The sequence below is a fragment of the Onychostoma macrolepis genome, chromosome 14, assembly GCF_012432095.1.
Source record: "Onychostoma macrolepis isolate SWU-2019 chromosome 14, ASM1243209v1, whole genome shotgun sequence".
NCBI classification, from domain to species: domain Eukaryota; kingdom Metazoa; phylum Chordata; class Actinopteri; order Cypriniformes; family Cyprinidae; genus Onychostoma; species Onychostoma macrolepis.
Window position 1 is genome coordinate 31,541,324 of NC_081168.1, and position 23,330 is coordinate 31,564,653.

The following is a 23,330-nucleotide window of genomic DNA, read 5'->3' on the forward strand; positions in this document are numbered from 1 at the left end:
GTCATTATACACATCTATGTCCTGACTTTTCACAAACACACACACACACACACACACACACACAATATCTTATATTTTACATAAACAGAACATCAATACTCATATGCAATGAAGTGGGTCTATTCTTTTTCTATCCTTTTTATTAAATGAACAAAACTAGCCACAGCACAGAACTACATCTGACATCAACACAAACAGCACGAGAAGAGGAGATAATGTACACCTGAAAAAAAAAAAAAAAAAAAAAGTGACTGCTGCATTTGCAGGAGCATTGTCCTTTCTGTCACCTCCTTTACAGCTTTCTCCTGCTCATTTAGGCACTGATGTTTTCCTGCAAAAATAATTTTGGTCATATAAACTGTTTTAAGTATTTCATGATGGGTGTACATCATCTTGGTAAACAATTTCAGTCTAAACCTATTTCTAACCACAGTGTTACTACAGGTTTTGGCTGTATTTCATAGGTAGACAATTACATAAAGGTAAAACAGAATTTTAAATCATCATACAATCAAGCCAACACTTTACAAAAACTGTAGGTCTGCACAGGAAAAAGTAACTCCACAAGTTTGAATAACTATACCAGTGATGAGATCTCTGTAAGGTCTATGAAACTTTTGCATTTTATTAAGGTCAAGGTCAAACATTTGCTAATACTTTCACTATGTACTCAAGATAACCTAAAAATAAAATTTATTTATACAATTTCTGTGAAGCCAACATGTCATGCAAGTTGTGTATATTTTCTCTTGCTTCTGAAAAATGTATTATTTAGGCAAATCACTTTAATAAATTTTGCTGTAATAATCACTCAACTGAAAATAACAGTTCAGTAATCTTCATGCCATATTGATGTCCAACAATACACACTTTTATGTTTTTGGTCCTGACTTTATAGTTTCTGTTCATGTTTATCTGTGTATACTGTATGTGTGGCTGGTGCAATCTTTCATGTAGGCTATAATACAGTTCTACACATAAATTCTTGGAAAAATATATGCATTTTTGTCACAAAGATGTAAAAAAAGGGTGGAAATGTATTTAAGTCTTCAGCACCACTGATGGTTCTGTTAAATACAAATAAATACTAAATAACATCATTTAATGTCCTCACATGGATTGTTTGAGGCAACATTTACAGTATAAGAAAAGAAAAATAAAGAATACTGCTTGTTACTCTCTGTGTAAAATCAACATTGTGCGCCATAGATACACAAAAGACACCAGCAAACGTCCTTATTCTTTCTTCTTTTGTAGTTGGTTGGTTTGTTTTCTTTTTTGTATTTGTCCAAGTTTGGTAGTAATCTTTGTACCTCACTCTGTCAAATTTGAGATTTGTTTACATCAATTTAATGCATTCCATATTGTACATTTGTTCAAACAAACATTTGTAGATCACTACATAGTTTTTCCTGAATTCTATCATTTAGTCATATGATGAGGAATGGAGCTCCCCTCCCCCCCCCCCCATATTCTGAAGACGTATGATTCTTGTGAAATATTGAATACATCAAGGCTTTCCAATCCTGTTCCTGGAAGGCCACCTTGCAGCAGAATTCAGCAATAGTCCTAATTAAACACACCTGAACCACCTAATCAAGATCTTCAGGATCACTGGAAACTTGCAGACAGGTGTGTTGGAGCTAAATGCTGCAGGACACAATTGGACATCCCTGGAATCATCATTCATAATCTACTAATAAGCATATATTTTATAAATAAAAATACACATACCCAGTAGATGCACTAAGAAGTATCACAACATATAAAATACTTAATTCAAACAGAAATCAGAAAAAAAAAGGAATGGAACACTGACCTTACTGAACTTTCTTAGAGCATAACAAGACGGGAACAATCAGTTTAATTGTTTCAGACAACAAAAGTACCTTACTATGTAATAAAGCATTGGCTGCATGCTGATTATTTCTCTTGCACTTTTTGTCATGCCAATAAAGCATTAAATTATTGAAAATAGTGTTTCTATCAAAATCATTTACTTTTTCTAATGTTTTGTTTGTTTGTTACAACAGGACTTTTCAGTTACTAAGACAAGAACAGGCCAAGCCAAGTTTTTCCTCCTAATTTATTTTTGTAGTCACTATATACTGCAGTCTTTTACCGTCTTCCTGTTTTAAAGCCAATTATCTTGTCATTGTCTTTTTCAATGAAATGCATGTGACACATTTGTTTTAACCTTCATATTCAATGGTTTGTATGCGTAATTCTCACTTCCAGATCTTAATTGACACACACTGTTGTCCAACACTTAGGTACTTAACTGTTTTTTTTATTTTATTTTATTTTTTCAGTTAAGTGTTGGGACACATGCTTAAGGGTAGATTGTTTGTGGTGGATATTTTAGGTTGCAAGATTCAGAGATTTCCCTGTACATTTTCCCATCAACGTAATGTAATTAGACCTAAACTAATCCAGACTGCATGTGTATGTGTAGTGGATAGGGGTGGTATATCAGTGGGGACTGACCATTTGAAATGTAATAGTTACTGAAGTTGTGGTCTGTCATATATGGTGCAGGCTGGTAGTAGCAGGTAACGTTATTGGCATTGGGAATGATGTTCTGCTCACCCAGGACTTTAAGCGCTAGAATGGTAATCATATTGAGAGTCTGACGGCGTTCATGCCCCATCAAGCACACAGTGCTCTCATTGACCACTCTCCGAAGGGTCATCAAGTAATCGTATTTACTTTTCTCCTCTCCAATAAAGTGGTTGCGCAGGTATGACTCAATTTTGCGCTGCTGCTCATTCACATCAGGGAAGTCAATAAAAAAACGTGAACACATGTAGCGCTCAAGAGTCTTAATTTCTGTTTCACAGGCAGGTTTGAAGTCCCGGACAAGCAGATTACTGTACTTGAGCAGGCCTCCACCCCTGATCTCTTCAGGGTTGCGTGTCGCTATTAGCCGGTAACGTAGGTGGTCCATAGCCTGCTCAAAGTCACCATACATGCTCTCAGCCAACACTGTAATGCAAGGCAGCTCTTTTGAAGGGCGTATGGGCTCGTTAATGTCTGAAGATAATGGGTCTGATATCTTGGAAACCACCTCCTCACGTACTGATGACATAGATGTTTCTAATGTATGTGACATCGATGCTTTAGAGGGTGTCAAACCCTGTGAAAGTGGTTCAGATGGTTCTGCGACTTCACAGAATACTTCAGAGGGGTCTATGACATCCAGAGACATAACGGATGGTTCTAAAAGAGGTTCTGAGATTCTTGGAGATTCTAGAGTTGCTGTTGAGGATATGGAAGGTTCTAGTGGCTTTGAAAAATGTGGTGCTGAAACTGTGAGGCTTTGAACTTGTGGTAAGGAGACAAGTGATAATAGTTCTGGAGGTTCTTTAGTCTGTGGACTTTGCACAAGAATTTCCTGAGTCTGCAGAGTGGACACGGGGTAGTTGTGAACTTGAGGTGATATAACATGTTCAGAGCCTGAAGAATTAGTCCCTACTGCTTGTGAGTCAATAGTAAGGTCTGCAGACAGTGGTTTTAACATTTGAGAGGCACAATTTGTTGCCATATTGACTGATTCTGAGGGTTCAGTAAGATATTTTGGTGATGTGGCATCATCAACTTGAGCACAAGGCTCAATATCTTTATTTTTGGGAGAGGCTGAGTTGAGGTCATAACTGTCATTTGCCTGAAGTAAAGGCTCAGAATTCACATTAATAAGAGGTACAATTGCCTGACACTCTGCTGTCTGAACACTTTCATTAAAAGGCTGGTTTATCCTGTTTTGATCTTTGGGGAGATAACTGGGAGTGGACTTAGGAATTAGAATAGTGACGTGAGTTGCTTCACCAGTTTCTGGTTCTGAAGTTTGCACTCGACTTTGAAGGCCTTCCTCTGGTGATAGATTCATGTACAATGTCTTTTCTGAATGCATACCATTCTCTGGAGCAGCAACAGTAAAAGCTCCAGTACAATTGACTAGTTCTTTAGACTCTTTAGAGTCATTTTCTGAGGCACTGGATAATTCAAAGCTTTTTGTGGTAAGACCTGACATTTTAACCTGCATAGGTAATGATTCTGTTGGGTAAGCTTTAGGTGGATGCAAAACCTGACAAGTATTAACATCAGAATTACTTGACACTGATTTTTCTGGTGAACTCGGTGGAAGAGTTATCTTTTTGGACATTTTCCGAGGAGGTTTGGGTGAGGAATGCTTGAGAACAACCATTTGTGAATTTTGGCTGTTTTTCTTGGCAGGGGGTGGTAAAGGATACTCCGCATATGATTCTAGTGCTGATTGTGTAAGAAATGTAATGGGAGCAGGTTGGAATGTGCATCGCTCACCAAAGGTCCCTGTTGTTGAAAGACAAGAAAAGTCTGTATGCACCATTTCAAGCCATGGTTGGGATTTAACTGGCTCTATGTCTAACATGTATTCTGTTTTGTCAGAATCTGATTCATTAACATATGTTTTAACGTTGGGATTTGTTTCCTTAACAGACATAGTTTTTACCCCAACTTGTTCATTTCCCTCCCCTGAGTCTATACCTGTTTCATTTGTATTTACTTCGAGCAGTGTCTCAGTTTGCAAAGACACATTTTCATGAAGTTCATTATTTTCCTCCACATGCACCATAACAGAGTGCTCTGATGCTTGCGCCATAGATACAGGCGTAGTTGTAGTTTGAACCATCTCTGTTTCAACATCTTTGTCTGTTTCAAGTGATGGTTCTTGTTTTGAATATTTAGACTGCTCTTTCTGACTCGTTGTACAATAACACTGAGAGTCACAAAAAGTCTGAATGTCATCAGTTTTGCAGGACATGTCAATGTCACTTTCTTGGTGATGCCCTGTGTCACAAGAGCTGAGGAGTGGTTCATCCATTAGGGCTGTCTGAATTTCTTGACTTTGAGCTAAAGAAGAGTCTTGGCCCTCTTGCCCTTCCTCAATCTTCCTCCTTTCAGCATCCAAATAAGATTGTAGCATACTGTCCAGGATGATCTGAAAGGAATCCACACTGAATTCAAACTGGCGTCGTAGAGAGTTGACAAACTTGAGCTCCACGTTCTTACCACTGTTGTTTGAAAGGGAGATAAGGCTCCAACGGTCATGCTCAGTGAACACCTTGACCATTTTTTGTACATATGCCTCTTTCATGGTGAGAGCTGTAATCTTATCTTTGTTGACACCTTTAGGTAGAAAGTCCAGCAGACAGCCCAAAACCACCTCCTTGATAATCTGGAAGTCCTCCGGTTTGGGAAGCTCCACACCAAAGATGATATCTAAGTCTTTGTAGCTGGTGCCATTCTCTTTGACCAGCACATGACTGGCTGTAGAGCCATTGAGACGGACATCTCTCACCTTGATCTTCTTCAAAATCAGTCTGTCTCTGACAACATGGATTATGTCTTTAGGCTTGATTTCAAGGGTGGGAAAATTACCCCTACCATGAATAGGAATGACCTCTGTAAGAACTTGGTCCAAAGTCTCAACCTGTTCTTGTGTCAGTTTGTGAAATCGGCGATCATCTTCCATCTCTATTATGTTCACAAGATCTGGGAGGAATACAGAGAGAAAATTGATTATAGATGTGCACCATATATAACATTCTAGTTATGTTTAATAAAGTGCAATATACACTCTAAAAAAAAGCTGGGTTAAATACAACCCAGTGCTGGGTAAAATATGGACAAACCCAGCAACTGGGTTGTTTTGACCCAGCGGTTGGGTTAAATGTTTAACCCTGTCTTCTTAGTAGTAACCCAACCACTGGGTCAAAACAACCCAATAGCTGGGTTTGTCCATATTTTACCCAGCGCTGGGTTGTATTTAACCCAGCTTTTTTTAGTGTAGAAGCAACATTTGCTTGTCTTTTTATGTAATGACCTTTATGCTAAATTAAATGTATTCAGGTACAAAACATATAATTGGTATACATCTAGTGTATAATATTGTAATGTAAAAAAAAAAAAAAGAAAAAAAAGGGGAATGTCTGGGGAATGTTGAGCCACTGGTTCATATACAGATGCATCTCAGTAAATTAGAATGTCGTGGAAAAGTTAATTTATTTCAGTAATTCAACTCAAATTGTGAAACTCGTGTATTAAATAAATTCAATGCACACAGACTGAAGTAGTTTAAGTCTTTGGTTCTTTTAATTGTGATGATTTTGGCTCACATTTAACAAAAACCCACCAATTCACTATCTCAACAAATTAGAATATGGTGACATGCCAATCAGCTAATCAACTCAAAACACCTGCAAAGGTTTCCTGAGCCTTCAAAATGGTCTCTCAGTTTGGTTCACTAGGCTACACAATCATGGGGAAGACTGCTGATCTGACAGTTGTCCAGAAGACAATCATTAACACCCTTCACAAGGAGGGTAAGCCACCAGAGGCGTAGCAATAGGGCAGGCAAGGCAGGCAATTGCCTGGGGCCCCGCATTTTGAGGGAGCCCCCAACAGCTGACCATTTGAACAATCGGAAATGTCATTATTAATAATATACATGTAACATGGAGCAATATATCTGCATCCCCCTAGGGGCTCCTCTCGTTACGCTGGATGTGCTTGCTTCCTCGTGATGCGCCGGCCGCTTTTCAAACTGGCACAGCACTTACTCATGCATTTACTAGGCTATTTTAAAAATGAAAAGGACTTATCCATCTGGCTGCCAAAAGCGGGAAAAAAGCAAGAAGAGGAGGAAAAGAGGAAACATGACAGCGGTTTTTGTTGTTAATTCCATCTTATTTTCGTTTAATTATTTGCTAGATTAATTACTAGTCAAATTACTAGTAGGGTTACTGGGAAACAGGTTAGCTAGGGTTGCACTTAGCAGCAGCATGTATTATATAGCATTTAGCAGGTATTAATATAGGCTGCAATAGAATATGGTACCGGGAAAGATGCGCACATCAACACTTGGCAAGTTTCGGTACTGTGCCTTGCTGCCAGTGGGGAGCTCATGAATCAAAATAAATAAATATCATTATATTTACTTAGTTGACATTATTTATTTAGCTCTTCTACAGTAAATTAGTTGAGTTAACATAATTAGTTGTCAACTAACAATGAACTAATAGTTCAAATAAACTAAATTAAATTAAAAAGATTAAATTAAAATGCTAATCATATACTTCTGCATGCAGGAGCATTACTTAAGTTCCTGATTAAAATTTTGTTAAAGAATAAGCACTTTGTTTTAAAAAATAAACTATTTATGTTATATTAAGTGTTTTGACTACTTTTTGTATGTTGTATAAATATATATCTAGGTAACAAAGGTATATTAACAAAATAATCTTTTAGAAGGGCCTCATCTGTTAATTTTGCCTGGGGCCCCCACTTCATCTTGGTTCGCCTCTGTAAGCCACAAACATTCAATGCCAAAGAAGCTGGCTGTTAGACAGAGTGCTGTATCCAAGCATGTTAACAGAAAGTTGAGTGGAAGGAAAAAGTGTGGAAGAAGAAGATGCACAACCAACCGAGAGAACCGCAGCCTTATGAGGACTGTCAAGCAAAATCGATTCAAGAATTTGGGTGAACTTCACAAGGAATGGACTGAGGCTGGGGTCAAGGCATCAAGAGCCACCACACACAGACGTGTCGAGGAATTTGGCTACAGTTGTCATATTCCTCTTGTTAAGCCACTCCTGAACCACAGACAACGTCAGAGGCGTCTTACCTGGGCTAAGGAGAAGAAGAACTGGACTGTTGCCCAGTGGTCCAAAGTCCTCTTTTCAGATGAGAGCAAGTTTTGTATTTCATTTAGAAACCAAGGTCCTAGAGTCTGGAGGAAGGGTGGAGAAGCTCATAGCCCAAGTTGCTTGAAGTCCAGTCTTAAGTTTCCACAGTCTGTGATGATTTGGGGTGCAATGTCATCTGCTGGTGTTGATCCATTGTGTTTTTTTGAAAACCAAAGTCACTGCACCCGTTTACCAAGAACTTTTGGAGCACTTCATGCTTCCTTCTGCTGACCAGCTTTTTAAAGATGCTGATTTCATTTTCCAGCAGGATTTGGCACCTGCCACACTGCCAAAAGCACCAAAAGTTGGTTAAATGACCATGGTGTTGGTGTGCTTGACTGGCCAACAAACTCACCAGACCTGAACCCCAGAGAGAATCTATAGGGTATTGTCAAGAGGAAAATGAGAAACAAGAGACCAAAAAATGCAGATGAGCTGAAGGCCACTGTCAAAGAAACCTGGGCTTCCATACCACCTCAGCAGTGCCACAAACTGATCACCTCCATGCCACGCCGAATTGAGGTGGTAATTAAAGCAAAAGGAGCCCCTACCAAGTATTGAGTACATATACAGTAAATTAACATACTTTCTAGAAGGCCAACAATTCACTAAAACTGTTTTTTTTTTTTTTATTGGTCTTATGAAGTATTCTAATTTGTTGAAATAGTGAATTGGTGGGTTTTTGTTAAATGTGAGTCAAAATCATAACAATTAAAAGAACCAAAGACTTAAACTACTTCAGTCTGTGTGCATTGAATTTATTTAATACATGAGTTTCACAATTTGAGCTGAATTACTGAAATAAATGAACTTTTCCACGTCATTCTAATTTATTGAGATGCACCTGTATGTCCTCTTCATGGGTAAATTTTTGAGTAAAAAATCTGAACGAGGTAAAGAATCTGAACGAGGAAGGATATGCATTGAAACCAATTTAAATAGTGTTAATGTTTCTTTTGTGACTCGTTTGAAAACACTGATGAGAGCCTGTTTGCAAGCATGGCTCTAATACTGGAAATGAAAACCATACATTGGCAGTCTTAAGTCAGTTGGTGTGTAGACAATATTACAGTCAATAAGAGAATACTTGTTCATCCCCGTCAGAAACATTAGGTTTTAACAAAGATGTTCACCTTTAACTGAGAGCATGGGACTCTGTATTTGGGGGATAAGAGGCCTATAGTGTTACAAGATCCAACTTCAAAACATAAAAAGCTTTTAAAAAGCACCAAAGAAGCCATATATAAATACAAACTCCAGACTGAAGCTCACTTTAATTCAGATACTGATTTATGAGCTTTTTAAGGTTTTCTCCAAAACCTTATCACTGGTTTTCCTTGACATAGTATTTTAATATTTTAACTTTTTTCCTCTCTAAAGTAAACTAGTCTAAAACATGGGACCAGTGGAGCATTGAGAACAATCTAATTCTGAACACAAAATAACTCACTGTTGACTTCAGAAAGCACAGATTCTCATAAGTTCAACAGTGGTTCTCAGCCCTGGTCCTGAAGTACCTACCATCACTGGACATTTTAGATGTCTCAACTCAAGAAATTCAAATGGATGTCTCATAAGAGAGATATAAAAAATGCAAAGTGCAAAAATGCAGTGTGGGGGTACTGCCCTACATCAATGGAGATGCAGTGGAAAGGGTGAACAGTTTCAAGATCCTTGGTATTTAAATCACTTACCACCTCTACCCTTGTGAAAAAGGTGCATAAGGGCACCTTCTTGATCCTGGCAAATGACCACAGGAGGATGCAAAAGAGCTGGGCAACTTTGGTACTTAAGATCCACTTCCCTTCACAGTTTAGCTCCAACCCTGACCAAACTCACCTACCTGTAGCTTTCTACTAATCCTGAACACCTTGATTAGCTTGTTCAGATGTGTTTGATCAGGGTTGGAGCTAAACTCAGGAAAGTGGATCTTGAGGGCCAGAGTTGCCTACCCCGAGGCTCAGGAGTGCTGTGATTTTGCCAACACTTTCTGTGGAGCAGTGACACTGCCTCTTTTTAGCAAGAAATATTCCATTGCCTGTTTTGAGCTGTGCTGAAGCAAAACCACACTCAGCAAAACCTTCTATGGCAGTAGTTCCCACAAAACTGCACCTTTTGTATATCTCTCTAAGTAAATATACCTGACTCAGGTTATTAGCTCATAAGTAGACACTCCAAGACCTGAAATGGGTGTGTGAGATAAAGGAGACATCCAAAAAGTGCAGTGTTGCAGGGGTTCAAAGAACAGGGTTGAGGACCGCTGTTCTACAGCATGGCCAAAAAATCCACTCATGGTGTTCATGAGGGCAGATTCACGGTACTGCACATTTCAGTGAGAGTCAATTAAAGATGATGCAGGACTGCCAAGCTTCCCACAGAGGGTACAATATCTTTTGTGGTGACTTCCATGGTTTGCAGCGCAAGTCAGTTGTTTCTAAAAGGTTTGCTCTTCCACTTGTAGGAGATTGGTTTGGACAATTAAATTGATAAACAACAAACAGTGTGTGTGAGAGCAAAATCTGTCCAAAAGCACCTACAATAGGCATGTGAGTGTCAGAAGTGGACACTGGAGCAATGAAAGAAGGTTGCCTAGTCTGATGAATCATGCTTTCTTTTAGGTCAGGTGGATGGCCAGGTGTGTGTACATTGTTTACCTGGAGAAGAGATGGCAGCAGGATGCACTATTAGAAGAAGGCAGGTTGGCATAGGCAGTGCTACTGTATGCCTAGACAATGTTCTGTTGGGAAACATAGGGTTCTGGAATTCATGTTGATGTTGCTTTGACATGTACAACCTACGTAAAGATTGTTGCAGACTATGTACACCCTTTCATGGTAATGGTGTTCCCTGATGGCAGTGGACTTATTCAGCATGATAATGCACCCTGTTACACTGCAAAAACTGAACAGAATAGTTTCAGGAATGGTTTAAGGAACATGGTGAGAAATTCAAGGTGTTGCCTTGGCCACCAAATTCCCCAGATCTCAGTCTGATTGAGCAACTATGGGATGTGCTGGACCAACAAATCTGATCGATAGAGGCCCCACCTTATAACTTGCAAGACTTAAATGGGGATCTCCAACCCTTCTCCAACACACCTGTCTGTAATTATTAAGCAACCTGAACACCTTGATTAGGTGGTTCAGATGTGTTTGATTGGGGTTGGAGCAGAAATCTGCCGGACGGAAGCTCTTCAGTAGCAAGGTTGGAGAACCCCTGGCGTAAAGAATCTACTGTTAATGTTTTCTTGTCAGATACCACAGGACATGGGTCCTAGATGGGTCCAAGAGGCAGCACTCACCTTTTGGCCCTTCCTCCAGTCCTCGGACTGTAACAGGCAAGGTTCCCCAGAGGCTTTCGGCGAAGATTTGGATCAGTGTGGTAAATATTTCTTAAAGCCTGCCAACCACGCCCACACGTCCCTTAACCTCCAGACCATTACCTCAACAGATGTGCCAAAAAGCTCTGAAAGCAAGACTGGCGCTTCAAGGAGAAAGCTCTTTTCTTCCTCCGTGATGTCAGCTAGGTTCAACCACAGATGTCTCTCTGTGGACACCATTACTGCCTTAGATTGACTGTTCCCAGTGGCTGTCTGTTTGGTGGCCAAAAGAGCTAAATCCGTGGTGCTGCACAGCTCAGCCACCACCTTTGGGGCAAACCCTGGCCCTGATCCAAATCTTTCAGCAGGTCAGCCTGACCTGCTCCATATGCCCTCCCATTCAAATGGGATGGCATACATAAGGGCTTGGATGGCAGAGTCAGAGACTTACAAGCGGATGCCTCACTGAGAGATAGCCTGCAAGTATCTTATCAATAAGAGGCATCGACACATGTCCGTGCTCGTGCAATCCCTTCATATTCACATAATTTGTGTGCTGAAAAGGATAAATGTAAGATGAATATGGTTTCCTCCACAATCTCTCTACCTCAGCGTGGAGATTAGGGAAGAGCGGTAGACTCATGGGAGCCGGGCAGTTATGTCCGGATAGAAATCACTCATTGAGCCTTCCATGAGTGAACTCCCATCTCTTGTGCCACTAGTGCAGTGCAGGGCCATGATGTTCAACCGCTCATTGGACAGGCAGACTGGGAGGGCTCACTCATAACATCTTTGCCCTCCTCAGCCACATTCAGCTCTTCTTGGCTAGATGTCAATAAAGCACTATTTGCTGAAACTTCTTGAAACACTTGGCTGGGTGTTGGTCCAAAGTGGGTGCCTTTTTAGCACATACACAAACAGCTCTTGAAGACAAAAGAGCTGATGATGTGTACTACAGGTGACCTCTTATACTCATGGACATCACAGACTCTAGTTGGCCAAAAAGAGGGTCATGTTTAAGACTTCTGACATTACTGAGGGCGTTAATTAATATTAGAGTGCCACCCTTAGGCTGAATTACGCAAGGGCACTAGGTCTCTTCCAAAAAAATTGCATGCATCTGCATGTATGAATGCATCCATATTGTTAATACTGCCCTATCAAAAGGAGTTGCACATGTGGTTTGAACAAACCAGAGGGAGCTTGAGAGCCTTTGACACTGTACACTGTACTATTAGAAAGTATAAATTATAAAGCAAGGGAGTGGCATGAGGACCATGAGAGGTGGCAAAAACACAACAAGAATCCATGCATAGTTCTTGGGTATTTCATACCCATGAATATGCAAAACAGTTGCTTTACCACAAAGTAATCATCTATTTTGTTAATTATTTAGAATAAATAGGGAATTATAAATATATGAATATTTTTACCTAATTCTGCTATTAATTTACAAGATCATGACCTTCACAAGCCACACAACAAGAAAATAGTTACTGTACTTGAGAAAGGTCACAATAAACGAGGAGAAGCATTGTGGAAAATAATACGGCAATCTCTAAAATTTTAAAGACATCATTAAATATCTCTGAGAACCTCTGAGTTACCCAAACAGCAGTAAGAGTTTTGGACTCACCATAATAAACCATATAGGAGTCATTTATCAATGAATCTGCATGCGTGTGCAGATAGAATTACCATAAAATTATTATTCTATGACAGCTTATTTGCCATTATTTTGCAAACTCTTTTTTATGGCATCGCACATACTGCTTTTCCACTGGGGTTGGTGCCAGAGCTGGAGCCGGTGTTCGGCCAAGAGTGGCACTCCTTCAGAACCGCATTTCCACTGTCAGGGAGCAGAACCCTCTGTCTCCAACATGTGACCGCAATTGCTTGTTATCTCTAGCAGAAGGAGAGTGTTGGTCTCTTCTGCTGAACACTGCTAAACTGACATATCTAATTGTAGTGTTAATGTTAATTTACCTGAACTCTGACATACCATGAATATTTTGGTATATACTTATGTCATATAATCATTAATTATGAAATATAGGTTTAGTCCAGATCAGTTTTTGTACTAATTTTGCATGTTTTTAAAGATGTATTGCATTTGCAAGGATGAGAAGATTCTAGAAGCTTCTGTAACATTATGAAATATTCTGTAATATTCTAGTGCTTTCTGGAACATTCCAGAACATTGTGGGACTAGTCATAAAAGACAAAAACCATCCAGTGTACACTTCTGAAATTTTGGACGGCTCACTTTTGGTAATGATTTATGTTAAACTGTTGTTAACTCAATATTATGCATGTACCATGTCATTTTTATACATAAGTAATAACAGATTAGCTGATTATTCAACATCTCAAACGTCATAAAGAAACATTAAAAATAAAAGTGAAACAAAAATTTTATTAAAAAAAAAAAAAAGTAATCTGGTTTTCAGATGACTCAGAATTGGCTTTAAGATTTTAGCCAAATGGCTTATTGTCAGCATAATGAAGTGTGATTCAAGTGTAATTTTACACACATTCAAATGTATTTATCTGTTTCAGTCAGGAGGTGATCACATTATGCAAAATATTCCCAGCTAGTAAAACATATGTGGCCCGTTCCTGAATGTGTTAGTTGGGCTGTAAACAAACGTGCTGCTACTACAAATTGATTAGGGCTGTTTTATTAGAGTTGGAGCTAAACTGTGCAGGAAAGTGGATCAGGAGGGCCAGAGTTGCCCTCCCCAGCTATAGACCATTTCATAGGGCCTGTCTTAATACCCACACTGTCAGTCCTGGCCACTAGAGGGCGCCATACACAATACAACAAGTGCGTGTGCAAGACTATTGCAGGTCTGACAAATGCCAAATCTCAGTGCCCTTAACACACTAAATCCACACTATCTCTAAGACTGTCCTGGAGCAGTACTATCCTATTATTCTTCATGTTCACGAACTTATGTGCCAATAAATTGTAAGATTTCAAGGAAAATTTTCCAGCTGAGTTAGATATTACATGTAATTTAGTAGTAAAACTTAAAGTGTTGCACATTATATTAGTGCAGAGATGAGTATGTGTATTTTATAAAATGTCTGCAACTGCTTTTAATAACTTAAAGCACCACAATTAAATTGTGACATATGTTACTTAGAAACTACTGAACAGACATTTAGAAGTTTATTTATATAAGTGCAAATTATTAAAAATGAAAATGTATAAATAAAGCTCTGTAAAACTTTACTTGCGCTTTTACAGCTTTATGTTGTAAGTGTGACCCACTGGATAACCTAAAGTTCTATACACATTTGGGACCTTTACTTTATGAACACTTGGGCCAAATACTGGAAACATGTCATGTAAGCAGACCAGTGATGAGAAACAAAGACCACAAGAGCGGGTATTGTGTCAGGCCCATACTGCTGTTGATTGGTTTGGAAAGTGACGTCATTGTTCCTGGAACTAGCTATCAAACTCAATCAAAACAATAGCAGGAATGAGTGTTTGTGCACCCAAAACGGGTACGGGTCGGGAAACTGTTATAGGCCTGTTTGGCTGGTGAATTTTGAGGATGTACATGAAAAATGTATGAGGATGTACATTAAAAATACATGACAGTAATATGTTACTGTGTTAAGAAGACTGAATGTTTGTGTTCACACAGAAAATTCTACATCTGACCTGTTAACACTTAGATTGCACTTAGATTGTGTTTTTTCTTAATGAAATTTTCAGTGAACACACAAATCTGACTATTTATATGACAAATTGGCATTAAATAGTGCATATAATTTAGTGATTTTAAACTGGCGTACTGCATTAAAACTGTGAACAAACAAGCTATATATGCAGTTTGTAGTGTATGCACACCTTTTGCCACAGAATACAGTTTGTAGAAAGTACAAATTAAATTGATTTATTTACTTACTTCCTTGTTTGTTTGTTTGTTTTCAATTTAGCCAATAGGAAATCTGACTGGCTGGTAATATTAGCCAACTAACTAACCAGCAATAGTGGTAACAATGCTAGAAAAAGTTAATTTGATACAGTTGATCATACAATTATTTTATTTCGACTAGAATATTTTGTGGGCATCCAAGGAACTGTTCTTAGCTGGTTCAAATCATATTTAACAAATAGAAGTTTCTCTGTCAGATTGGGTAATCTTTCTTCGTTGCCTGCTAAACTTTCCTGTGGAGTGCCACAGGGTTCTAGTCTCACACCCATTCTTTTTTCTTTGTATTTACTTCCTTTGGGCTCTATTTTCAGAAAGTATGGTGTATCATTTCACTGCTATGCAGATGATACCCAAATATATCTACCTCTGAAACGAAATAAACATGCTGCTCTGGAATCTCTTTTTGCAAGTGAAAACATGGTTCTCTCAAACATTTTTATTTCTGAATGAATCAAAAACTGAGGTTATAGTCTTTAGCCCTAGTGAAAATTCAGAGAGCAGAAGTATCGATCTGGACCACCTTGCTCCTTTTACTTCTTCCTGTATCTAGAACCTAGATGTTTTCTGAGATCAGAGTCTTGTCTGTTTTTTTCAGCTACATCTTCTCTCCAAAATTAAATCTTTCTCTCTGTGGAAACTTTAGAGATTGCTATCCATGCGCTCATTACATCTCACTTGGACTACTGCAGTTCTCTTTATCTTGCCATTTCTAAATGTGCCATCGCTCGTCTCCATTGCTCGTACAAAACGCCGCTGCTAAATTTCTCAAAGGTTAACGTAAATTTGATCACTTTACTCCAATTTTGAAATCATTGCATTGGTTACCTGTGCATCTTAGAATTGAGTTCAAAATTATTCTCTATGTTTTTAAATTTATAAATAATCTGGCACCGAGCTACAGTATCTGTCTGATCAACTTCATCCATACAATCCTACACAAAATCTGAGGTCTGGTGATCAAAGACTTCTCTCGGTCCCCAGATCACGGTTAAAGTATAGAGGGGATAGAACCTTTGTTGCTGGCCCTAGGCTGTGGAACAGCCTTCCAGCCTATATCAGATCGGCACAGTCTTTAACTATTTTTGAATCATCTCTTAAAACCTGTTTCTTTTCTTTGGTTTTTAATTCATTGTTAGTTTATGGTATGAATCTGTGGGTTGCCCTGTGTCCTATGTCTTTGTTTGTTCAGTACTTTGGTCAGCCTTGTTTTCTGTTTTTAAACGTGCTATATAAATAAAACAAACTTGAAACTTGAAAAGTTAATTGGGCCAGTTTCTAAAAAGTGCATTTAGTACAACATTATGAGTAACTGGATCATTTTAATTATTTATGAATCTATCCTGGGACTGCTTCCTTCCTATCTTCAGATCTACATCTGTAAAAAAAACCAAAAAAAAAAACCATGTAGGTAGTTATAGTCTTCGGTTGCAGGAATGTTTCTTCCGGTCTGTTCCCGTGGTGCGCACTGAACTGGGGGAAAACGCATTTCAGTTTGCTGCTCCCTCTGCCTGGAATAATTAGCAAAATAAGCTGAAACTTAGGAAACTGGTCTCATTGGAAGTTTTTAAAGTGAATTTTAATGATTTGATACAGAAACATCTTTTTTTTTTTGATGCTTTGTCTGATTTAGTTATGTACTGAATTCCCATTTTCATTATATATTATATATTTTTATTTTAGAAATTGTATTTTTATTTATCTTGTCTGTGTGTGTGTGTGTGTGTGTGTGCACATGTGTGTGTGTGTGTGTGTGTGTGCACATGTGTGTGCGTGTTTGTATGTATGGATGGATGTTATCTGTTAAACCCATGTGAGTTTTGTTCCTGACAATCTTGGATGATGATAAGAAATTTGAAAAATGAATTGTTGGATTATTCATTATTATGAATTATCATTGACAGAGTCCATGTCATCAAAATCTCCCTCCAGCCAGGCAAAACAAATTTTGCAACCCAAACATTTGATTTGTTTTCTTGAAGAAAATGTGTTGCCTTATTTAAAGATCAACACGTTTTAATTTGAAACATGAAGTTTCACAAAAACCAACTGAACTGAACTTTAGTTCTAGATTGATAACACAAGAGTAATTTTTTTGTTTTGACTACTCAAATTAAAATACTCAATGCATGTATCAACAACGACGAGCCTCTGTGTGCTGCACGAGCCTGAGAGTTCAGAATGAACCAATTTAACCATTACAGGCAGGTTATCATGTACAGTAGCTCTCACAAGACTGGTTATTGAACCAAAGAACTGGTTTAAAAATAAACGAATCAAGCTTATTCAAGAAGAATTGAATGAGCAGGTAAATATCAAGGTTTCCAAGCAATTGTTGATGATACATGCACATGTGACCCTGCATACTGGAAATATGCTCATTAGTATTATTAAATAAACTTTTACCAAAACATTTAAAAACCTTTCTGTCGAAATATGTAAATAAGTTTATTAGGCATGCATGTTATGTTTTAGGTTGCTAAGCTAAATCATGTAAGACTAGAGGAAATATTTCCACGTTTGTGCATCAAATTCTGACTGCTATTCAACATCAGAATGAAACTGTGACTAACAAACACCATTAACTTAAGTGAATGAAATAAGAAAAATAAAATAAGTTTTATCTGACTATTTCTGAGCTGTTAAAATACACACGAGTGACCTCATTTTGTGACAACATAAAATATATTTTTTTTCTTCATTGGTTTGCACAAATGAATCGGTCTTGCCATCACTATCCACTTAAATCTGACGTCACACATCACTGTTTCGGGGTCCAAATGCTTTATCAGATGCTAAAAACAAACACCAAATTATGCTAATTTACACTTACAGTCTGCTGTAACATTACTGAAAAATCCCAATCCTAACCTTTATCTCCTTACTGATATTTCAGACAGTCAGACAATGATTTCTCTTTTATGAATCGTTAATAAATTGACCAGGCTGTAATAAAAAAAATTAGCCCAGAGACTGAAGTGTGTACCGTGACTTTTTAAAAGCGTAGTTTATATGTGTGAATAAACAGTGCTCATCAACAGCTGTTCAGATCAATTGCAAAGTCACAACCAAATATATGACCCTGGACCACAAAACCAGTCATAAGGCTCAATTTTTTTGAAAAGCTGAATAAATAATCTTTCCATTGATGTATGGTTTGTTAGGATAGGAAAATATTTGGCCGAGATGCAACTATTTGAAAATCTGGAATCTGAGAGTGCAAAAAAATCTAAATATTGAGAAAATCTCCTTTAAAGTTGTTCAAATGAAGTTCTTAGCAATGCATAGTACTAATCAAAAAATAAGTTTTTATATATTTACGACAGGAAATTTACAAAATATCTTCATGGAACATGATCTTTACTTAATATCCTAATGATTTTTGGCATAAAAGAAAAATGTATCATTTTGACCCATACAGTGTATTGTTGGCTATTGCTACAAATATACCTGTGCTGCTTATGACTGCTTTTGTGCTCCAGGGTCACAAATGTTTAGACACGCGCAGTGGCATTATAGTTTCTTTATCATTGTTTACTTCCTTGAAATGCTCTACAGAGCTGCAGTCATCTGGCACTGGAAGTTCATTGTAACCTGATGTGTGGGAACATTCTTGATGAACCCAACTGCCCCTAACTAAAATCTGCTTCTGTAGCCTATTAACACCAGACAGCCAACGAACCTGGTAGTCCATCTCGACTGAGTGGGCGGGATAGACCGGGTGAGGGGGCGTCGTGACGCCGGCCCGGTGCCTAATGACGTCATAGAGCGACACGTCACGACAGTTCAATCCCACGGAGATATAAAGTCAAACACCTCAAATAACTGTCCCCGTGATTATGCACTTGTGCAGAAGAGCTTTATTAGTATTTTCGGTACCATCTGTCCACAGACACACGCATAAATGTGAACAGCGTGACGCTGCAGCGCCCCCGCCCCTCATGCGCGCTCTCTCCCGCAAATAAACCGCTGTGAGTCATCCGAGTACTTCTGCTCATCCATTCACAGATACACGCCAGCAGCTTCCAGAAAAAAACTGACTCTTCCTAATGCATAATGCGTCTTTATGCATAGAGTAGGCTACATTTTGCCTGTATTGTGTTGAATAGCATCCCTTTGTTCACAGTTGCTAACAGACCAAGTGTATTTAAAGTTCTGATCGGTCAGAAGCAAAACAGATGTGGCATTCCCGAATCACAGGATGCGTGGCACACACGTCAGAGCAAACAGCGCGTTTTTATTATGAGCGCATAAAAATGATTTGTGCATTCGATTTAATAGTAAACATGGTGTCGTCATCACTCGGCTGCCCTAAAAGTATTCACTTACTTACTGTTTCATTATTTCCATACATCAGAGTTGCGTTGCTAGTCCAACATCATTCGAGGGTTTTTCAAACTTTGCCAATGAAAACTTGACACTAGTACAGATGCATCATTAAACGACGATTATTTATCTAGTCATGTGGTGGGATTAGAAGCCAAGTCGAACACAAAGTGCACACAAAGATGGGACTTGTTCAACTCACCGCTGGATGAGCAGAATTGGAGTGGCGGCGCGTCAGGGCTGATCTCCGGGGTTAATCCGACAGTGATCTGGTCGTTGGCTCAGTCGTTTAGGGTTCATTAGGCTGTATTCCGAAGCTGGGCAGTGCTGCAGGAGCCGGTCGCTGTTCAGGCGGATCGTGGTTCTGAAACTCTTAAATATCCCACACCTTCTGCTCTCTCAGAGCCGCAGCTTAAAGCAGTTTCCATGGCGACCTGGCGTCAGAGTTTTGAGGTAGTCCACGTAGCGCGAGTCACAACAATGGCACGCATCAGAAGCGCGCGCAACGAGAGCTAACAGGTGTCAAGTGCGCGCTCATGCATGTGCATGTTGTGTTATTGCGCGACAACTGCATCTGAGACAGTTTGTCTAATCTAAAAAGATGCATTTAATAAAAGCAGATGAGCGTCATTAAAGGCCTGTGAAAAATATCTAGGAGGACTCAAAGTTTACATTTCTTAATAGTTCTTCGCGCGAAAATGTGATTGTTATATCAAGTGAATAATAATTACTCAAGCCTCGGTGACATCTAGAGATTAATACACACATAAGACTGCATTTCTTTCTGCATTCAGAGGATAAAGGCGCTATCTTTCATCTTTAAACATCTTGTTTTGTTGACATTTGTGCGCAATTCGTAAGACCCACACTGCTATTGATTATACTGCAATTCCCCACTTTATTTTACTTCAGCTAAAATCTGAACGATCACTACCTTGATTTAGTTTAATATGAGTCACATTGTCAAGTATAAGCACTAATCTGCTCGCACAGATGCGCTTTCCTGGCAGTGAGCTCAGAGATGCTGTGCACAGGCGCTGCAGTGCTATGTTATATCAGCCGGTTAGTGACTCATCCCTCTCTTGCTCTCATGATGTAGAGACGCAAAAGCAAGCATCAATCAACCCCTCCCTCCTGCACACGTCAAGGATAGATCTCTGCAGTGAAAGCCTGGACAGACTTGTCATGTCCAATGCATTATGATTAGACACTCCTCACTGGGACTCTAGTTTAGTTACATTTACAGCCTGATCAAACGTGTAATACTGTAATGAAGGTTTTTTTATTTTTTTTAATTTTTTTAGAAAACAAGTAATTGCTTTCGAAAACTGCTAAGCGTTCCCCTTCAGGAGATAACTTATATCTATATTTCCCCCCAGTTACAGTATGCTTTAATAGGCTTGTGGCTAGGCTACGTTTTACTGGACATTATGAGCGTTTCAAGCATCATCTCGGTAGATGATGGAAATTTGCGAATTTCCATAAATAAATCCGACGTCACTACGCTCGTACCTAAATGGACTCCAGCACGGTGTATTAGAAATGTCTTGTTGGCGCCTGGGCTTTCGCTGAGCTCCCGCCCGATTGCGCGTGACGTCACGGAGGACGCCGTCGGTGACGCGGATGGTACGTAGCTATCTGCTGGATTCTGCTCAATGAAACCAAAACAAGCGTTTAGAATTAAAAACAAAGCAAGTAATTGTAATTGAGGAAGCTCGGTTGACTCCTCACTTCGGTGTAATTCGGCGGGGTTATTATAAGAATATCGGTGAGGGGGCATCAATCTGTGTAAATGGGCGTTTAAAAATATTAAAATGCTACCATTAAAATATGTAATCTCTTTTGTTTAAGTCATAAGCCCTTATCTCCCACAAGCGTTTGTTTAAGATTGATTTAAATAATTGCTTTAAAGAATAGGCCTATTATTTTATATGATTAGTCTTGTTCTGCACAAGCATAGTCATAACCAAAATATTTTTTTTTGTTCTCTGCTAATTACAATCGAACCTATCTATATCTAATATTTATATATATGTATATACATGTGTATATATATATATATATATATATATATATATATATATATATATATATATATAAGGTTATTCCATATGAATAGCATAATAGCATCATCAATAACTATTCTATAGCAGTTTAGGTAACAACTTTATGAAAAACTTTATCAAAATATTATTTTATTAAAGCAGTGTAAATTTGATGGAACATGCACAAATATACAAAGGAACATACCTTTGATATACTTGACTTTTGAAAGACTGCTTGGCCAAATTAGATGTTGTGTAAATATTAATAAAAATCATATAAATGTCACTTTTTTTCAGTGCACATCATCTTTCTTAAGCTCATTTAAGAACAGCTTCCCTGCTGAAAAGACCAGCCCATATTATGTTGTTTCTGAGGCACTGGATCTGCTGCAAGGGTTAAGAAGGGTTGTGTGCTGGTAGTACGTGATCCAGTACAGTAAGCAGTGTGTTTATAACACCAGTATGCCACACTGGTTTGTTTGCATAGCTAGTTAATTATTGACAATATTGGATTTCAATATAATTGTGTCATAAATGGACATTTTAGAAATCTGATGCATTGCATATTTTCCGCAAAGGCTTACTTAAACGAACAACTTCCTTTAAGTGATTTCCCTTTGTTGGTTTTCATTGTTATTTTTATAGTGACATAATCGAGCTCTCCTTTTTTAGGCTTCCTGCTCTGCCTTATATTAGACTTCAGAAAAATGGATCTAATAATCATGACAAGCAATAATACTGTTTATTAGTGGTAACATATGCTATAAAAAGTCACGTTAGCACTTTATTTTACAGTCCTGTTCCTCATGTACAGCACATACTATGTACTTATTATAGTAATTACAATAACTAGGTAATAACTAGGTACTAATCCTGAACGTAACCCTACCCCATGTAGTTACATTATATTACCAGTGCTTTCTTAGGTAAGTTAGTAAGTAAACTGTAAGTACATGTACTGTAAAATAAAGTGCATTTAACAATTCATCTAACTCTTGCATGTTCTTAAAAACACTTCCTCCTTCCTTTGTCCTCACCCTACTCTAACAGCCGATGACTTTGCCACATTCCACACCACAAACTATCAGACACATCTTACCAGCAAACATGCAGTCATTCACATCCTTCTCTTCACTCTCTGAGGCTGAAGTCTCCAAACACTTCCTTTCCAATCATCCTACTGCTTGTCCATTTGGTCCTATTCCATCTCATCTCTTTCTTCTTCAGTTGTGCCTGCACTCACTCACAACATTAACACATCTCTTCACACTGGTGTCTTTCCCTCAGCATTTAAACAGGCTACTTAATAAACCCACTCTTAACCCAGCACTTTTAGAAAAATACAGACCAGTATCCCTTCATCCATTCATTGCAAAAACACTTGAACAAGTTGTGTTTAACCAAGTCTCTAACTTTCTCACACAGAACAACCTCTTAGACAGGAGCCAGTCTGGCTTCAGAAGTGAACATTCAACCAAGACTACCCTTCTCTCGGGTGTAGCCCTAAGACTGGCAAGAGCGGCTTCCAAATCTTCAATACTTGAATCTGTCTGCTGCTTTTGATACGGTCAACCACCAGATACTCCTGCCAACCCTGTTGGTAAAGGGCATCTCAGGAACCGCACTCCAGTGGTCTGAGTCTTACCTCTCAGATAGGTCCTTCAAGGTATCTTGGAGAGGTGAGGTATCTAAGTCACAACCTCTAACTACTGGGGTGCCTCAGGGCTCAGTTCTTGGACCACTTCTCTTCTCTGTCTACATGGCATCACTAGGTTCTGTCATTCAGAAACATGGCTTTTCATATCACTGCTATGCTGATGACACTCAACTCTACCTCTCATTCCATCCTGATGATCCGACAATAGCTGCTCGCATCTCAGCTTGTCTAACAGACATTTCTTGCTGGATGAAGGACCATCACCTTCAACCCAACCTTGCCAAGGCAGAACTGCTTGTGGTTTTAACA

General features: G+C 38.7%; 1 protein-coding gene across 1 annotated transcript; it reads right to left on the reverse strand.

Annotated features, from left to right (window-relative positions):
• Positions 1-165: 165 nt before the first annotated feature.
• On the reverse strand, positions 166-19,873 carry LOC131552966 (uncharacterized). Its single transcript, XM_058797222.1, has 2 exons — positions 19,522-19,873; positions 166-5,532 (listed from the first exon to the last, which is right to left on the reverse strand). The coding sequence occupies exon 2, from the start codon at positions 5,510-5,512 to the stop codon at positions 2,423-2,425; it is 3,090 nt and encodes a 1,029-aa protein (XP_058653205.1). The 5' UTR covers positions 5,513-5,532; positions 19,522-19,873; the 3' UTR covers positions 166-2,422.
• Positions 19,874-23,330: the final 3,457 nt, after the last annotated feature.